General features: G+C 51.9%; 9 protein-coding genes across 10 annotated transcripts; 4 read left to right on the forward strand and 5 right to left on the reverse strand.

Moving 5' to 3' along the window:
• Positions 1-170: 170 nt before the first annotated feature.
• Positions 171-1,887, reverse strand: PV05_08151. Of its 2 annotated transcripts, XM_013457650.1 has the most exons (3): positions 1,658-1,887; positions 548-1,566; positions 171-486 (listed from the first exon to the last, which is right to left on the reverse strand). In XM_013457650.1, the coding sequence occupies exons 2-3, from the start codon at positions 1,321-1,323 to the stop codon at positions 237-239; spliced, it is 1,026 nt and encodes a 341-aa protein (XP_013313104.1). In that variant the 5' UTR covers positions 1,324-1,566; positions 1,658-1,887; the 3' UTR covers positions 171-236. The 2 variants fall into 2 exon arrangements, with proteins under 2 accessions (XP_013313104.1, XP_013313105.1); XM_013457651.1 differs by having other exon boundaries at positions 548-1,887.
• Positions 1,888-2,081: 194 nt separating this feature from the next.
• Positions 2,082-3,505, forward strand: PV05_08152 (uncharacterized protein). The gene is made up of 2 exons (XM_013457652.1): positions 2,082-2,204; positions 2,268-3,505. The coding sequence occupies exons 1-2, from the start codon at positions 2,161-2,163 to the stop codon at positions 2,863-2,865; spliced, it is 642 nt and encodes a 213-aa protein (XP_013313106.1). The 5' UTR covers positions 2,082-2,160; the 3' UTR covers positions 2,866-3,505.
• Positions 2,866-3,812, reverse strand: PV05_08153 (uncharacterized protein). Its single transcript, XM_013457653.1, has one exon. It carries the CDS (start codon positions 3,615-3,617, stop codon positions 2,955-2,957), a length of 663 nt encoding a protein of 220 aa, XP_013313107.1. The 5' UTR covers positions 3,618-3,812; the 3' UTR covers positions 2,866-2,954.
• A 226-nt stretch (positions 3,813-4,038) lies between these two features.
• PV05_08154 (uncharacterized protein) lies at positions 4,039-4,908 on the reverse strand (the record flags this gene model as incomplete). Its single annotated transcript, XM_013457654.1, has 1 exon — positions 4,039-4,908. One exon carries the CDS (start codon positions 4,906-4,908, stop codon positions 4,039-4,041), a length of 870 nt encoding a protein of 289 aa, XP_013313108.1.
• A 624-nt stretch (positions 4,909-5,532) lies between these two features.
• PV05_08155 (uncharacterized protein) lies at positions 5,533-6,840 on the reverse strand (the record flags this gene model as incomplete). The annotated part of the gene is made up of 1 exon (XM_013457655.1): positions 5,533-6,840. One exon carries the CDS (start codon positions 6,838-6,840, stop codon positions 5,533-5,535), a length of 1,308 nt encoding a protein of 435 aa, XP_013313109.1.
• Positions 6,841-7,781: 941 nt separating this feature from the next.
• On the forward strand, positions 7,782-12,098 carry PV05_08156 (uncharacterized protein; the record flags this gene model as incomplete). The annotated part of the gene is made up of 9 exons (XM_013457656.1): positions 7,782-8,045; positions 8,121-8,585; positions 8,635-8,749; positions 8,860-9,073; positions 9,127-9,837; positions 10,319-10,390; positions 10,434-10,688; positions 10,738-11,169; positions 11,225-12,098. The coding sequence occupies 9 exons, from the start codon at positions 7,782-7,784 to the stop codon at positions 12,096-12,098; spliced, it is 3,402 nt and encodes a 1,133-aa protein (XP_013313110.1).
• A 370-nt stretch (positions 12,099-12,468) lies between these two features.
• Positions 12,469-13,267, forward strand: PV05_08157 (uncharacterized protein; the record flags this gene model as incomplete). Its single annotated transcript, XM_013457657.1, has 3 exons — positions 12,469-12,582; positions 12,663-13,058; positions 13,109-13,267. 3 exons carry the CDS (start codon positions 12,469-12,471, stop codon positions 13,265-13,267), a joined length of 669 nt encoding a protein of 222 aa, XP_013313111.1.
• A 760-nt stretch (positions 13,268-14,027) lies between these two features.
• PV05_08158 (uncharacterized protein) lies at positions 14,028-15,443 on the forward strand (the record flags this gene model as incomplete). The annotated part of the gene is made up of 3 exons (XM_013457658.1): positions 14,028-14,419; positions 14,525-15,229; positions 15,365-15,443. 3 exons carry the CDS (start codon positions 14,028-14,030, stop codon positions 15,441-15,443), a joined length of 1,176 nt encoding a protein of 391 aa, XP_013313112.1.
• A 276-nt stretch (positions 15,444-15,719) lies between these two features.
• PV05_08159 (uncharacterized protein) lies at positions 15,720-16,935 on the reverse strand. Its single transcript, XM_013457659.1, has one exon. It carries the CDS (start codon positions 16,861-16,863, stop codon positions 16,066-16,068), a length of 798 nt encoding a protein of 265 aa, XP_013313113.1. The 5' UTR covers positions 16,864-16,935; the 3' UTR covers positions 15,720-16,065.
• Between the last annotated feature and the right edge of the window lie 728 nt (positions 16,936-17,663).

Genomic DNA, 17,663 nt, shown 5'->3' on the forward strand with positions numbered 1-17,663 from the left:
TGATCCCGACAGAGCCTTCGGTGTCCAGTGGAGCAAGCAATCAAGGACTCGATTGCGTTTCCTCAGCCGTGGTCTTGGATCCGAATGGTTATGTCAATGCTGGTGTATGCTTTCAATGCGCCACGATAGTGCTGGAGTTTTGCAGGTGCTACTGATTTTTGGAGGAAAGCGTTGAATTCTAGCATACAAAATTACGGATACAATGTCATCTTCAATACACCATTTTCTCACACTCCTCAAGTGTCTGCGGAAAGTACCACCTTGTTCTCAGCAGGAACGCCTTCCTCGTCACCTTTTACACTTCTCTTGCGATCCAGCATCCATCGGTATACCTCCGGGTTATTGTACGCCGCCGTCCAGCTGTCGTGCATCAAATCCGGATATCTGGTGAATTCGACTTCTTTCGCATCGGCTTTCTCAAGTGCTTTGACCATTCGCACCGAAGCATCCACCGGGATAATATCGTCGAGATCGCCGTGGTGCACCCTATTTTCAATCATGAGCGTCGATCACTTTGTATCTGCAGGACTGGTGAGAGGCCACTTACCAATGAGGTATATGCTTAATATGGCCGGCTCGTAAATGATCGCCTCCGCCGCAAATCGGCATGACGGTGGCAAACCGTTTAGGCGTGTGCAAGGCAAGTTCCCAAGTCCCATATCCACCCATGCTGAAACCCGTGACATGCATTCGATCGACGTCGACCCGGTATCGGTCCACGATCTCATCCAACAGGGCTGACAAGATGGATGCGTTCCAGCCGTAACCCCAATCCATGTTGAGGGATGGTGTCACGGTGATGAAGTTCTCCGCTAACAAGGTACATACCTCTGCCGGCACCGGTTTAACAGAGTTATCGCCCTGCTTCGTCTGCTTGCTTTTCCTCAGCCTCGGAGCCAGAGGGATGTCAATGGCGGGCTCCTCGTTTGCTCTTAGCTTGTCGTAGCACAGGATGACTTTGGGAATCCCGTGTCTGACCGATACGAAAGACTCGTTTCGTTCGCGTTGAGACTCACCCGCGCCGTGCAGGAACAGCACCAGCGGCCAACTTGCCTCTGGGTATTCATCGTACTTTGGCGGTAGAGACACGAAATGCTCGTATCCAAAGGGGGCGTTGGAGACCTTCTGGTTGAAGAAGTCGAATTTGATATTCTTCGTCTGCGCGTACGGATGGCCTGGGTGCTTGGGCACGCTTTCTTGGTTGGTAGACGCCATCACGATATCAGGAACGTTCTTGGGTCCGCGTTTGGCCTTGTGGAAGTCGTGCAGAGAGTTTGGGTTTAGCTGGGGATCATCACGGCCGATGCCCTGTGGCTGCGTCATATTGACGTTCTTGCGTATTTTCCGGGCAAATGAAGCCGTGCGACGTTGGGTACTGTGGTTGGGTTATCGAAAGAGAAACAAACGGTGACTTGGATAGACCACGAATATGCCATCAGTCAACGTTTCGCCCGATGCTCCAGGTCTGCCTCAAATGACAAGATAGTTCGGAACGTGTTCGGGTGTTGAATACTGCCTATGATGGCACTCCTGTGCTCCCGGGGTTTGAATAGGCATTTACCAATCCTTCGAGTGTGTTGTCTGTAAGCCTGAGGCCTAGCTGACTCGGACTGAGAGCAATACAAAGACGGAATCCTCTCGAGCTGGTTTAACTTACGGCATGTCTGATCCTTGAGGGAGAGCCTTTGGTTTCCTGGCTTGTAGAAAGGTCCAGTCAAGATTATCGAGTGCTCATAACTTAGGCGACTGCAGCTGTTGGGGCTGCAAGGTGAATAGAAGTCCGTCTGCGGCTGTCTTGAGCCCCCGAGCAAGGGTCCTGCTAGGCAAAGTACCTAGGCCTTTCGCTACCCAGGTAAGTGTAGAGTGTTTGGTGAAGTGGAATATAAGGTATGTGAGTGCCGGAGTAGAGCTACGGCCCCCCGGAAGCCTGGTAAGTCTACAGTACCGTAACACCTAGCCGTTGTTAACCAGACAGCCTGGATGATGCCGGAAAGCTAATCCCTGATAGGCATCAAGTCGGTGCATTACGTATTGCCGACAGGATATGCGCATAACCCGCAAACCTGACCTGAAACGTTTGATGATTTGATAACAGCTTCATTGTTATTTCTTTGCATACCTACACAACCAAGTCCTCACAAGGCCAGCCATGCAGCAAAGATGGGCAACTCTCAGAGTGCGCACAAGATTTCTGCGCATGACAGGTATATCTCTATCTCCCTGTTCTAGTTCATGGCTCTTTTGTGTTCTAACTGATACCGCGACAGGGCAATCCTGGACATGAAGAACCAACGCGACAAACTCCGCCAATACCAGAAGAAAATCACGGTAATAACGAACCGCGAAACCGAAATCGCGCGCGAATGTCTCGCAAAGGGCGACAAACCCAAAGCCCTCCTCGCCCTACGACGTAAGAAATACCAAGAATCCCTCCTCTCCAAGACAGACGCGCAGCTCGAACAGCTCGAGAAACTCACGAGTAGCGTGGAGTTCGCGCTCGTGCAGAAAGATGTGCTCTTCGGTCTACAACAAGGCACGCAGGTGCTCAACATGATTCACAAGGAGATGGGCGGGCTGGAAGGTGTCGAGAAGATGATGGCCGACACGGAGGAGGCGAGACGGTATCAGGAAGAGATCAGCGAGGCGCTGGCTGGGCAGATGTCCAACGAGGACGAAGATGAGGTCGAGGATGAACTTGAAGCTATGGAACGAGAAGTCTCCGGTGTGAGTGCGCTGCCTGATGCGCCGAACAAGACGGTTGTGGGAGAGGGCACGCTGCCCGATGCACCGCAGACGGAGCTGGACAAGATACAGAAGCAGAAAGAACGGGCCAGGCAGAGAAGAGTTGCGCTGGAAGCATCTTGACGCGAGTGTGAATGGTATGGCATGGTATGGCATGGTATGGTATACATTTGATGGTACATATTCGCGTGTTAGCGGGCGAGAGGACGAGGCTATTGCCCAGGCATTGATTTATTGACATTGGTCAATCCTTGGATCAATTTGTGGTCTTGAGGGTTTGCGGCAGCTTCATAAAGAACGCTAACCGGCTCGCGGTTGAGAGCCATGAAATCACCCTTGAAGCCTAGGTAGGCGATCTGAGTGACGTCCTCGTCGCCGCCAGAGTGGTTGTCCTCGAAGAAGAGATTGATGGACGTCGTGCCGTTCCAGAGAGCGCGGTTCAAGGGGATCTCGGCGACATCGTTGCTCTTCGGGAGGGATAGAATTTGGGTCGGTTTCAAGTCTGTGGCCGTGCTGAAGTCCATGTCGTCGCGGTTGCGGAAGAGTTTGAGGGTCATGGGTGCTGAGTCGGTGTCCGAGGTGCGGATGAGGATCGAATATAGCTTGCATGAACCGGCGAAAGGGATATGCATGAGGAGTTGCTCGTCTGCGTCGCTTTTGAGGGTGGGCTGTTCATTAAGACGTTCATCCCATGTCTTCTGGACAACAGCCGCACCTGAGCGAGGTTCAGCCTCGTTCAATGTGATTATGCCTTCAAAGTTGATTTGCTTGTAGAGGTTCGCTTGAAGAGCTGGTTCTAAATCGTGAGAATGATCGTGGCCATCACCGTGACCGTGGCCATGGCCATGGCCGTGATCATGATGATGAGCGGACATTTTGTGGCTTTCCTCTCCAAAAGTTGAATGCAATCAAGTGCTTGGTGTCCCAGGTGGCGACGAACTAGAATTTCGGGGCTATCACAGCATGTCTCTGGAACGCAGTCAGAATATTGCTACCGAGTGGTATGCGCTGGTGTCTCTCGATCTTCTTCTTGTGAGCTCGAAGGCAGTGGCATTGTTTCAAAACTCTTGCCAAAGCAATCATGCGTTCGGGCAGACATCCTCAAATATCACAGAATGACGACGAAGTTTCTGCGCCGCTCTGACATGGGTCACGTGTCAGAATGAGAAATAAAAGCAGCACGAACCAGGTCTACATAGCATCGGGTGAGTCGACGACTCAAGGTTGCTTTTGGATCAGAAGCCTGATTGCAAAGAGGAGATTATTTGATCAAGACCTAGTGTTCTTCCTCCACCGTCACGAGCCTATATCATATCGGTCCAACCGCTGCTTCACTACCAAGGCCAGACAGAGCTGGATGCCGACAACGAGGACAAGTGTGACGCATATCTTGGACGCCCCTTTTGGATGGACCCAGCCAATATTGCCATCGTACGCGCTGATTGCGAACAACATAAAATCGAAGCAGCCGTGGAATAGTATAGGCTCAAGCAGGATCTGCCACATATTCATTGTTTCCTGTCTGATATCGCGTACCAGCACATTAAGTCCGATGAGTGCCGCCGTCATGGCATGTCCAGGAATACCAAACACTGTCCGCTCCAGGATCGTCATGGCAAGTCTGATCGGACTCTCACCGCTTTTATATGCCCCGTATGCGAAGGCCATGTTTTCAATGGTTGCAAAGCCCACCGCAGCTGCAACAGGAATCGTAATGTAGTCTCGCTCTTGAACGACTTTTCCATACTTGCGAGCACCCGTAAGTGAGAAGTACTTGAGACCTTCCTCGAGCGCGCCGGCCATGACGAAGCAGAAGATGAGCAGGAAGACCCAGTACTGCCAACGGCGAGACATGTCTCTTCTCGTTGCTCGGTGAGCTGCATCCTTGATTTTGTCTTCGCTGATCGTGAATTCCTTGATGTACTTCTTCGCGTCGTTACGGAAGAGCAAGAGGGCAGCCCCATACGAAAAAAGCCCTTGAAGCGCAATGTCTAGGCTTATGCCTATTGTGCCGGTAATGGCACAGGTCCAGATCATAGTGCTTGTGTCTGTTTGGTCGTAGTCGCGGGTGTTTTCCCACTGCCAGAGGGAGAATGTGGGCAAGACGAGGATGGGCAACATCGTCGCCAATGTGTAAAATCGATTCTGGTATTCGTCCGGTGCCATAGTGCTTCAAAGCTTCACTTATTTCAGTATTCTGTTGATCGACCAACGAGTTTCACGACACCAAAGTGCAAGAACTTGAGAGCGGTGTACTACGGAGCCTTAAATAGGTCTTCTCATAGTCACACGATGTGCGCATCTCTACGCACAGCCCAGAGCTGTTGTCATTGCAAGGAGTGAAATTACTCGTGGTGAATGAGTTCCTCTCCCGGAGCCATATGGCCACAAGCTGGGAGATTCCCATCGCTCCTTCGCATAGAACATCGAGCGCCTCAATTAGTGGGTCCAGTTCCATTGGTATTCGTATTCGTAAGCGCAATCGTATCCCCACTCTGTCAGCCGCCTCGTGTCTGGCAATAGCGTCGCGTGCCATCAGCAGGCTATGGTTGGGTCACAGAGATTTGTGGGAATTGTTATGCTGGTGAAGGACTCGACTTGCATGCTTTGCCACTCCACGATGGATTTGGGCACAACGCTGCTCAATCAACAAAGCTCGGGGAAATGGGACAGATGGGCATAGAGTCGTCTTATGCATAAGTGCAAATTCGAACAAAATGATCCCCAATGACAAGCAACGGCAATACCGATTCCGTGGTTTCGATTCGTGAAGTAATTGCCCTGCCCGGTTCAAACTGCCGTACTACGGGCGGTCTGATTCACAAATTCTCGAGCGAGCAGGATAAGGTCGTCCGTGATAGGGTCGGGCTCTGTCACATTAGCATTTCTGCGACTCGAAATCTCATCCGCAAGAAGCCGGCCATAATGCCTCGCCCACCAGACCTGGTGGCCAAGAGTCTGGATAAGGACACCCCAGTACATCAGTACGAGGAGGGCTACGTTGTCGTTATCTTTGATGGCATTGATATAGTCTTCGCCAGCCATGTTTAGCCAACCCAGAACATACCCGCAGTAGTCCTCATTGGCGCATTTTGCGAAACACTCTCGAAGCAATGATATAGCCTTCTTGCAGACCTCCCAGTGCGCAATTTGCTTGACTCGGTGTTCATAGGGTTCACCAACACTAGAAATGATCCTGCCTTCATTGGCGTCGGTCAATTTGGTGATGGCGCTTTCCATGGCAGGATCAAGTGCTGTCAGTGGCAGTTCTTCGAAGCGTTTGAGTCTCCGTATGTACGGTGACTCTGCCAGATATTGCGCATGACCTTCAAGAACGACCCGGCAACCACGTAGCAACTCAAAATGAATGAATGTGCTGGCGACCATATCGGCATCCGCAGGGGACGATGACGCCGATGCGTTGTGGGGTTCCGTTGGAACTGAGGGTCGTGAGGATAATCGACACTGGGCTGAGGCCAGGGCAAGCACCATCAGCATTAGCGAAAAGCAAAGTATTGGTTCGATCATGTTCGGGTGGACATCTTGCAGTTGCTTCCGAAAGCTGCCAATGGCTAGCGTCTGATATTCGACTGCGGCATGAACATAAGGTGCATTGTCAAACGTGCTGCCGATTTCGAATGCAGTTATTGCAAGAAGTCCGTTCATTAGGAAGTCGAAATTTATCGCCATCGACGGTACCTTGATCTGCCACACATAATCATCTTTAGCAACAGGCGTGCACATGCTTCTGTAAGTCACAGTGGACCACCGATTCATCAGCTGAAGCTCAAGCAAGTGCTTGTTGTCATTGGGGAAGACTGGACATTCAGTTTGGAAGCTGGCGGTGTCATCGTCTGGAAGTGTTGGCGGTGACACTGGGGCAGCACCAGTAGCGTTCTTCGCATCGGTGAAACCATCTGCAAACGATTCTTGGACAGTTGGCTCCAGGATGATCGTTGTCATAGTGGCATATTCACAAGGAGTCCCTCTGGCTTGACAAGCTCCACAAGGAGGTCCCCTCTCGTCGCACCTGACATGCCTCTGTTTACACAGAAGACAACCCCTGCGCGATTTTGTATGGGAGCGGCGCGGAGGCATCGAGGGTCACGGCTTTCCGGCTTCAGATGCGGCTAGTGTGAAGGCTTGCATATCGCAATACAGCGTTTGACATGACTCTAGGCTGTGTGAGAAGCATCATTGCGCACTGGGCAGGTTGGATGGAGGAGAGTTGGTGAACATAAGAGGAAGTCGGGTACGAGTACGGGCGCACTAGGCTTCACTATGGTGTGAGAGGCTTAGCCTCTAGGCATAGTGAGGCATATTGACTATCTAACCCGTACCCGGTAGGTTAAGCGTGGCCCTGCATGACGCGCTCTGCTAACAAACATCGTCCCGATTCCTCCTCGCGTCGCCCTCGCTACCAAGCTCCATTCTCCTTTCAGGTCGGCAGCACACACGGAAACCCTACTGTAAGCCTGATGCCCTTCAGGGACTTATACAAGGTCCTAGTCATTTCCAAGCAGATCACTGGCCGCCTTCGCCGGTAAGTATATATACGTGCATGTACACTGGAAGCAGTTCTTCTCCGATAAATTCCATGAACATCGAGTGAACATTGTCCGGGACTGCTTGTCTGACTTTACACGCGTCTAATATATCCGTCTTCGTTCGCTGGTTGGCTATGCCATTTACGCCGTTTACCATGGTTCCAGCCAGTCCTATGATAGGGCAAGCCATCACCAGACCTATTGTCGTCGACTTGCTCAGGTCATTGATCGGTCGACACCGCTCCCTCAGAACATCCACGGTACTACAGACACGGTCCATCAGCCAGCAAGACACGAATCAGCGAAAACAACAGTCTACTACGAACCAAACCTCACCGTACCCTTCGCTTAGCTTTGCGGGACTCGGTGCTTCTCGAGCAGTAAAGGTCACGGTTCTGATTGGTCTCGGAGTCATAGGTACAATGGAGACAGTCTTCTGGGCAAAGGCGTTGTGTCAATATTTTTCTCCCACCACGGAAACTACTCTCAAGGATGAGGAGAAGGTCCAGGAACGAGCGGCTTAGCGTCAGGCACACGCAGGATCTTATATGCAATCAAGCAACCTCTATGGCGATGACAAGCCTCGAAGCGACTATCAATGATGAGAAACTCCCATTGGCCTCTGATTTTGGTCGACAGTGTGAAGCCGATGTTGAAAGCGAAAGTGGGTCACGTGGGACGAGAAAGCGAAGTTCGCTTACTACGCCGAAACCAATTCCGAGCCTGACGCGCGTGAAGGACCTCGCTGTCACTGAAGTATATATAGTGCAAGGGTATCGACAATTGCTCTCAACTCTGTATTGGAATTTTTATCTTTGATTGACACTACAGGTCTCAGAATCACTTGGCATTCGTGTCGGCATGTTGGGAAGTGCGCCTGATCTAAGGTCGCTGATGCCACAGGCTCATTACTACCGACTTGCTTTACTCATCGCTGTAGTACTACTACTCCTTCGCATTCTCTATGCAACGGTCCTATATCCTCGCTTTTTCACTCCGTTGTGGCGCATACCAACTCCAAACGGTCACTCATTCAGCAAAGGGACGCATGCACCTTCGAGTGCCACATCCCTTTCGGCACGCCTTCGTCACTGGAGTACGACAGTGCCCAACAGCGGCCTGCTCCGCTTCTACATGCGCGGGTATCAGGAGCGGGTGCTAGTGACCAGCCCCAAAGCACTCAATGAAATTTTGGTGTCCCAGGCTTACGGCTTCACCAAACCCGCCTCGGTTAAGAAGCGTCTTTCGTACATCACGGGCAACGGCTTGCTTGTTTCCGATGGCGAGATCCACAAGGTTCGTGCCTTATCCTGGCTCCTCTCGTGCAGACTAACGCGAGGTTCAGGCGCAGCGTAAGAGCCTCATGCCGGCATTCTCCTTCCGCCATATCAAGGACTTGTACCCAATATTTTGGTCCAAAGCAAGAGAGTTGTCAGAACGTCTCAAGGACGAAGTAACCGGTAAGCAGGTGTCTGATACTGGCATCATTGTAGTTCAAGATTGGGCAAGTCGAGCAACTCTTGATGTAGTCGGCCTCGGCGGGATGGATCACGATTTAAACTCTCTCCAGGATCCCACGAAATCGCTCAGCCAATTTTTCATGCGCATGCGCCCAAAGTCCTCTCGGATCGACGCTCTCTTCGCCTTGTCGGTCGCCATATTCTCAAAGAATGCTATAGCAATTCTGTCAAAGTTGCCCGATTACGCAGAGGAAGCAGGTGCAATCAGCCTCAGACCATATACGGAACCTATGCCGCAGGATTATCGATGACAAAAGAGCAAAAGTGAGCCGCCAGCCGACGACAAATGATGTCGACATAGTATCTGTTGCCTTAAGGAGCACCGCTTTCACAAACGAAAACTTGGTCGACCAGATGATGACTTTTATTGCGGCTGGGAACGGCACTACTTCTGACGCTCTTCAGTGGGCAGTGTACACTCTCTGCAAGCATAAGGATATCCAGACACGCTTGCGTGAAGAAGTCCGCGCCAGACTTCCGTCTATGAGCAACAGCAACTTCGTCCCGTCGGCTGATGACCTGGATCACCTTCCTTACCTCCACGCTTTCTGCAATGAGGTGCTTCGCTGTTATCCATCAGTGCCAAGCACAGTCCGCGAGGCCATGAGCGATACTACCGTGGCTGGATACCATATTCCGAAGGGCACCATATTCACCATCGCTCCTGCTGTCCAGAATTTTGATGTCGATCTCTGGGGACCAGACGCGGCCACTTTCAATCCCGAGCGTTGGATGCAGGAAGGTTGCGCAAACACTGGAGGGGTGCGCAATCACTACGGTTTCATGACCTTTCTACATGGACCTCGAAGCTGCATCGGCTCAACATTTGCCAGATCAGAGCTCGCTTGTTTAGTGGCTGCCATTGTGGGAACATTTGGCTTGGAACTGGAGGAACCTGACAAAGAAGTCGAAAGGCCCAGGAAGGCTTTAGCGCTGGCCCAGCAGATGGCCTCAGGGCGAGATTCACAATTATCGATGGGTGGTAGAGCTGGCCTGCGACGCTTCACCTGCTTCCACTCGAATCCACTGTGCGACCTCTTGGCCTCTTCTCACAGACGGAAGCAGCAAAATCGCTGGGACAGCATGTCGCAGTGTTGTCTAGTAGTTTGCAGCATACAGGCTTGAAATAATATTTTGATCATCTCGAGATAATACCAGTCATTGGGCAGCGTCCAGATAGTCTCTGTATTTACATACATAGCGGGTCCAGGCTTCCTGTGCTTCTACTGTAAGTTGGGCGAAGCACTCCTCGGCTCGCTCGGCACCGTGCACTTGTTGTCACGCTACATATCTACTAGAGAGCCAACTCCATTCTTCCCTCCTTTCTCCATGCTTTATTCGCAAATGGCACAAAATGCGAGGCAGAAAACCAAATTTCGTGGCTTGTGTTCACTGCCGCCAGATGAAGGTCCGCTCGCGGGATGTCACTCATGATGAAGATGTCAGCTAACCCAGAATTACTCAGCTGGCATGTGACGGGCCCAAGAAGTTCCCTGACGCCTGCACCAGGTGCATCAAGGCCCGGAAAATCTGTGCGGTCGATCCGTCATTCAAGCGCACAAGACAGAGGGAGTATGCCTCGTGCGTCTTCTTGAGACTCCGGCAAGCGGCTAATTGAGAGAAGACGCCTTGCTGCAATTGAAAAGGAGCTGCGAGAGACCAGGCAGGATCTGAATGATCGTCGGCATCGCGATCAAACGATTGGCGAAGGCGATGGCACCGACGGTCCGCCAGAAACCGACTCAAGCATACGAGATACAATATCAGATGCAGCTTCCACCTGCGGCACGACCGTATCCGCCGTTGATCTCGGGCCCTTCACTGGATCAATTGCAGGGGTTCAACTTCAACCACAACTTGTCCAGGAGCTCTTGAACAAGTAGGTATCCTGCTGGTTCATTGTGAAGGTGTGAGCTCTGACTTCTAAGGTATTATGCGAGATATCATCCGTTTTGCCCCATCTTGCCCAGGCCTTGTGGGTTTGTACGATACTGCGAGTCGTGTCCGCTCCTTTTCTGGACGGTGCAAGTCATTGCTCTGAGAGGGTGCCACGAGCATGACGAGCTTTACGTCGATGTTGTGAACGGAGTCCGTGCCATGTCATTCGAGACGATGCGACCGGCAAATTGGTCTCTTCAGGCCATGCAGGCCCTGCTGCTTCTTTGCCATTGGCCACTTCCGTACGAGAAGCATGACGATCCTTCTCTCTCCCTGATTGCAATAGCAACTCAGATGGGGTTTCGGATGGGGTTGCATCGTCCAGACCACACCTTCGAGTTTATGGTTGACTCTCACTCCCATATGGAGTTGGACATCTTTCGACGGAGGACGTGGGTGGCCTGCTTCGTCATGAATGTTGGGTAGGCACTGCAAGATTTCCTTTTTTTTGAGTGGCAACTACTGATGCAATTGCAGAATAAACGGTGGTGCCGGCCTGCCAGCTATAGCACAGCTAGATCATGGACTTCTGGAGATACTAGCTACCAGACCAGACTGGCTCCCGGACTCGCTATATCATCAGCTGACTCTCTCGCGGCAAGCTTTCAACATCTGCACGACTCTAGGGACTTGCGAATCCTCCAATACCGGCTTATTACCCTCACCGAGGCCGGTCATTAGCAATTTCGAACGTGAGTTACGAGCTCTTGAGCATCGTTTCTCCTCTTCGTGGTCAACGACCGAGTTTATCGTCCTGAATGCATACCGAATGATACTGTACACATTCGCGATCTCTTCGGAAACTGCGGAGAACGACTCTTCCACCAACTCCATCTCGGATTGGATTGTCCAATGCTACATGGCTGCCGTCAACATCATACGAATGGCTTCAGGCAGCCAAGAAGAGCTTCGATATGCTCCAATCCGCATACAAAAGATGGTTATAAACGCCACATGCTTTTTCTGGCTGTTGCACACTTCGAGGCATTGCCATCTGGTCGACGAGAATGTGCTTTGCGACGGGATGAGTCAAGGGAGGCAGATCCTGGGAAACTTTTCGGTCGACGCTTGCGGCCTCATGTCCCGCGCTTGCAAGCTCATTGACCAGGTGAGCAAGTCCTCGGAGGCGGATAATCGCAGTGAAGCATTCCTGCGTGTCAGGTCCAGGATGGGTGCAAACCTCGCCTTGAGCGCAGTCCTCCGTGCAAGAGAGTGTAGAGTAACGGCTCAAGAGGGTAACCCAGTGGAGGACGTGGTTCATGGGATCGACTTTTCAAGTGACGACTCAGTCTTTGCGGATGTCGACTGGGAACGACTCTTTAGGGACTTTGCAACGTGTGCCAGCGAATAGAACGCTACTAACTGGGAGGAAGGCTTCACAGAGCTGCGCCAAAAGATACCAGCGGTCCTTTGTATGTTGGTGGTCCTCCATGGTGAAGTCAAGTTCATGTTGGCACAACAACCAATTCTGCTGCACCCAACGAGCAATTCTCTGAAGTCGACTTCCAAATGAAAAAGGTCGAGGTGAAAATGCTCAAACATTCTGGCCGGTCCATCAACTTAAATATCTTCTCTTCCTCGAGCCATCTACCGACCTTGTCTATCGCAACCATCTCCACCCATCAACCAAGCTTACTTCTCTCTCCTTCAGCAATAGCCGTCGCTTGACATACAATTAATGATTCCCTTCACTTGCGTGCGCAGCGAGCCACAGCACAAAAATGTCTTTTACCATATGGCACACAAAGCCTGACGGCACTCTGAAGCCCATCCGAATGTCTATCCTCGACGCCTTTCGAGGAGTGCCCGATCCGAAGCCAAAGAAATCAGTAGTGGTATGTGCCTGATCATCGACTCCTCCATCACTTTACTACAAATCCTGTCACAATAATATCGAAGAGGCTGACAAAATCAGTGTGCATGCTGTGGGAAGACCCATGATCCGAAACCCGACCCTAAAGCCGATAAAAATCATGGAAACAAGACCGAAGAAAGAAGCGATGCTGAGAAGGCTGATGACGAGATCATTCTGCGCATGAAGGCGGAAAATCACCAAGCGCAATGGAAAGACATTTTGGAACAGACCAAGACATTCAAGGATCAGCATCAAGTCAAGGCTCGTTACAAGGAGCTCACAGGTCACAAGAAGGAGGAAGGGAAAGATGACTCGAACGAGGGACCCAAGGGCAAGAAAAAAGACAAGGATCCTGACAGAGCCGCCAAAGATGCAAAGAACAGAGAGGAAGGGCTGAAGAGGGCAAAGAGCGGCCAGGGACAGCAGTCCGAGGATGCTAAGAATGAGAAGAAGAAGGTACCCACAATGAATTCATACGGGGTCGTGTTGTGACTGACCAGCCACAGGGAAAGGGGAAGCAGGACAAGAACGATTCCAACGACTTCAAGGCATGGGCTGAGAGCTACGACAACAAGAAATGGCAAATCCTGGCCTCGAAGCATTACGACAAGACCGGACATCGCATTACTCCGGAGCACGCTCGCCAGATGGCTGAAGGGAAGTGATTCGACTTTGCCATGTTCAGCGAAGCATCTTTGGTGACGTTGGAGAGAGTATGGGCTATGGCTGTTTGGATACGACGCTGGCTAAACGGCTGAACGGCATGCAGAAGCTCCCAGCAACGATGTGCTTTAAGGAGCTGTCCACTACGAGCTCAACTACGAGCTCAACTTCCTCCGTACGAGTCCTCGTACCGACCGGGGTACTTGCATGTCGCCCAAGATTGCGGGGAAAGCAACGGACATCATCCATGACAGGAAAGGCAAGGCAAGGCTTTTTATTGTCCAGCATTAGTTTCCTTCCACCCACATCTTTCAGGCTAAATTCTTGTCCTTTTCTTTGCACAAAATCTTGTTCCACGTTCATCAGCTTCCTCTTTCGTCCTTCGTTCCAATGTCGATGATGCATGCAGTCAAGCTTGATGGACTTCCTTGCCTGCGAAACATATGCCGATACCGCGGCTTTCGTTCCTGACTACTGTTGACTTGATGACTTACTCCGCATCAAAAGTGGACTATCCACGTCGCCACTACCCTTCCACAGATGACGGCGGTCTCTGTGCACCATGAGATCGAGCAGTGAGGCAAACGGTGGGTCTCAAACGCGCACAAACAGCCGTAAGTTCGGAGCCATCATGAGCTTTCAGGAGGGGACATATAAAGCTTTCGCTTTCGTTTTCGCGAAGCCTTCTTCAACTACAGAGCTGCTTCGTTGCATATCGCATACACTGGCTAGCTTTAGCTTTGACCCCAGTATTTCCTCAAGATGAAGTCCCTTGTATCTGGCTTCGGCGTCATATATTTGGCATCCGCCTTGTTCTCCAGCTTGAGTACCTCTTCTTCCCTCCCCCGACAGAGCAAGAACAACTTGAACAAGAAGCCATGGTCGGTCTCGAACTTCGACTCCCTGATCGCCTTTGGGGACAGCTATACCGACGAAAGCCGCTTGGGCTGGTTCATCAACCATAACGGTTCCGCGCCGCCCGCAGGAGCCTTGCTGCCCGAAAGCTTCAGCACGGCTGGCGGAGGACGTACATGGCCCCGCTATGTCGTGCAGTACACGGGCTCGACGACCAAGAATGGCCAGTGGGATCCTCAAATGACGCTGTACAACTATGCCGTCTCCGGTGCGGTGTGCTCGAACGACATCACGCCAAGGTATGTTTAGCTTGCGCATCCTATTTCCTATGTCTCTACCAGGCCTTGCTCTTTCAGTCCCAGTCCGTCCCGATGACGCCAATACTTAACACCTGTCGCTCGCAGGTGGTTCTCCGCAATCGACGCCCCCTTCCCATCGGTGCTCGAGTACGAAGTCCCAGCGTTTCAAGCGGACATGACATCGCAGCGCGTCAACGCAACGCCTGCCGAAGCATACTTCTCACCCGGCCTGTCCGCTTCCTCGGCCGTCTATGCGCTGTGGATCGGCACCAACGACCTCGGCGTCTGGGCGTTCGTGACCGACAGCCATGTGAGGGGCAAAGTGCTGTCGGACTACAGTTCGTGCGTGTACGACGTCTTTGACAAACTCTACGCCTCGGGGGGCCGCATGTTCGTCCTGATGAACACGGCGCCCCTGCACCTGGCGCCCCTGTACGCCAACGACACCCTGCACGGCGTCGGGGCAAACCAGTACTGGCCCAACAAGCCGGCCAACCACACGCAGATCGCCGAGACGATGCACGAGTACACGACGACGGTGAACAGCGTGTTCCGGTACCAGACGGCCTTTGAAGTGCTGGTCGCGAAACGATACCCGGGCGCGCACTTTGCGGTTTTCGACACGTACAGTCTCATCTCGGACGTTTACGACGATCCGACGGCGTACCTCAACGGGACGGGCGTCATGGCTGGAAGCGAGAGTGTGTGGGGGTACGATAACCATTGTAATGTCAATCAGACGGTCTGTGTGAAGCAAGCGAACGGCACGAATCCGGATGGGTTTTTGTGGTACGACGAATTGCATCCTAGGTATGTTTCACTTATTGCCCCAAACTGTTACCCCATCGATTGCAATGGGAGGCTTATCGCGGGCTTTGAAAACCCCGTCTACTTTACGATGGAGTCTCGAATGTATGTGCTGGGCTAACGCAAGTTTGTTCACAGTGAGCAAACAGATCGTGTCATTGCCAGGAATTTCATCCAAGTGTTGAACGGGACTTCCAAGTATGCCACTTACTACTAAGTCAGGTTTGGTTAGCAAGCGGTAGGAGACGGGTCCGAAAGTGAGGCAAATATCAACATGAACATATCCTCAGATGGCGTGGGGTGTGCATAGCCGGTACTTCGATGGCTGTTTAACAATCAGCCGTGCGGTGCCTTGGATGAGCCGGCATGTCAATGAAATGGCATGCATACTAGTACCGTGTGGCAATCAGGAGTGTTCGGCATTAGGACTTGAGATATCGTCTCAAGTGCAGGCAGAGTGAACAAGCAAGCCAAATACGACGTTATGTAACTACCGAAGATGAATTGTCACGCCTGGGAGGCGAATGAAGCGCTACGGACAATTTGCAATCAAAATCTACTCGGTCATCATTTGTGATAGTCATACATCATATCTCGCAAAGACTCGAGACATCGGAGCTGCCATGTCGCCGTAGCAGGCGGTCCGTATCAGCCAAGTCCTCCGAGCCTCGCTGAGCTCTGTCTCAAGCACCATCACTATCGAAGCCCAGTGTTTGGCAGTAGGCTATGTCTTGATCCCGACTCTTCCCCATTGACACAGCCCTGCGGGAAAGCGGAGCCAGCGAAGCTTCCCTTTGAAAGCTTGTTGTCGAGCTCAAATTGTTCGTACCTCGTGTCGTCTAGAAGGCTTCGTCATCGAGTCTAGCATCGATACCTCCGACCCACCAGACAGCAGCATTGACGACTTGAGCAAGAATGTCCAGCTCGGCCTGGTCACGAGGTGCATAGAGTAAAACTTGCGAACTCGGCGTGGGAGCTGCTTGGCTTCGACCACACAGTCGAACGAGCCAGGACGCCAGACGAGTTGAAAGTGGATGTCTCTGACCCCAGCCCTTTTCGATAACCGTCTTGACATCGCTCGGATGAAGGGTACATTGGATGGAGCCATCGAGACCATCTGCTCTGAGAATCTCACCATAGTATCTCGTCTCGTTGAAGATGCGATGGCGGGCGTAGAGCGTGGTAGGACTGCTAGGCTCAGGCTCGAAGGTTGATCGGCCGAGGTAGGTGGCTGAAGGATAGCGAGCTGAGACGTCTGAGATGACTTCTCGTAGTCTGTTTGGGACTTGTTTCTCCTCGGGCGACAGCTGTGTAATTTGGCGGGGTTCACTGACGCCTGTAATGATAGGCCGCGGGCCCATGCGCTGAGGGAGAGTCTCAAGATATCCCCGTGAGACTATGGTGGATAGACTCGATGGAGGTGAAAGAGGCTCAGAGACCGAAAGGACCTTCAGAAATCGCTCATAGAGATAGCTGGAGATATTTTGAAGAGCCATTCCCTGTTTGGTCGCGAGGAAAGGCTTGAGGTCAAGGTTGACGAATTTTAGCAAGTATGTGATGATGGCCGACCCAACAAGGATGGCTGCTATGGCATATAGAGGCTCGTACGTCTGGCCTGAAGGAAACATGGAAGCCATTTTGGTCGCAAGAGTGTGTCGTGTTGAGGATTTATCCAAGGCTGACTGTTGAGAGTGGAGGGAAGATTTACGAACAGACTATCTTGCGCAGAATAAAGACAGAAGGTGCGACTGACCTACGATAGATATACCCCCCTTCCGTATCGGTGTTCCATTGTTCTTGTTGCCGATAGAACGGTTCTCTCGAGACATCGGGACGGAGAAAGAGCAATGTATCCACTGCATGATGGGAATCAGACGGCACGCACGCACGCACCAACGGCAACGGTGTTCTGAGGTTGGGCGTGAAAATTCCATCCTAGTGAACGAAAGGTTGAGGACCTGGAATACTGAACTCAGCTACCAAAAGAGGGATGAATTCCAGGCGTCAGAAAAAGGGTGAGGCGTGGTTGGCTGAAGATGCGGCGACTATCGGCCACATTCCAGAAGGCAAGAAGCTCAGGACGCGTACTCCATTGCAGAAACAGAGGATGAGCCATTGCACGTTGACTGAGAACGAGGGAACATGATAGGACCAATTCGAAACGTAGAGTGATAAGAAGGTGGTGGATGGTGTGGATGGTATGAGGCACCTAGTGAAGTGTGTGAGGTGCAACGGCGAAAGACGGTTCGGAGGAGAGATTTGGAACTAAGCTTTGGGCGGACGGAGAGTCGGGACTTATCAACGCCGATGATTGCTTGGCATCGGCAGCCACAAGCGAAGACCTCGCAGCCAGCCACAGTCTTCACAGTCTTCCATATCAAACGGCATTTCGCCAGGAGGATTCTCCTCGCCTACTCTCCTCCATGCCGCACCCAAC

Source organism: Exophiala xenobiotica, assembly GCF_000835505.1.
Source record: "Exophiala xenobiotica strain CBS 118157 unplaced genomic scaffold supercont1.5, whole genome shotgun sequence".
In the NCBI taxonomy this organism is placed as follows: Eukaryota; Fungi; Ascomycota; class Eurotiomycetes; order Chaetothyriales; family Herpotrichiellaceae; genus Exophiala; species Exophiala xenobiotica.

Bases quoted from the DNA above. Each gene is read 5' to 3' on its own strand.
- PV05_08151 (XM_013457650.1), bottom strand. From the start codon at position 1,323: ATGACGCAGCCACAGGGCATCGGCCGTGATGATCCCCAGCTAAACCCA. The intron at 487-547 runs GTAAGTGGCCTC...GATTGAAAATAG, and splicing joins ATTAAGCATATACCTCATTG to GGTGCACCACGGCGATCTCG.
- PV05_08152 (XM_013457652.1), top strand. From the start codon at position 2,161: ATGGGCAACTCTCAGAGTGCGCACAAGATTTCTGCGCATGACAG. The intron at 2,205-2,267 runs GTATATCTCTAT...ATACCGCGACAG, and splicing joins AAGATTTCTGCGCATGACAG to GGCAATCCTGGACATGAAGA.
- PV05_08153 (XM_013457653.1), bottom strand. From the start codon at position 3,617: ATGTCCGCTCATCATCATGATCACGGCCATGGCCATGGCCACGGTCAC.
- PV05_08159 (XM_013457659.1), bottom strand. From the start codon at position 16,863: ATGGCTTCCATGTTTCCTTCAGGCCAGACGTACGAGCCTCTATATGCC.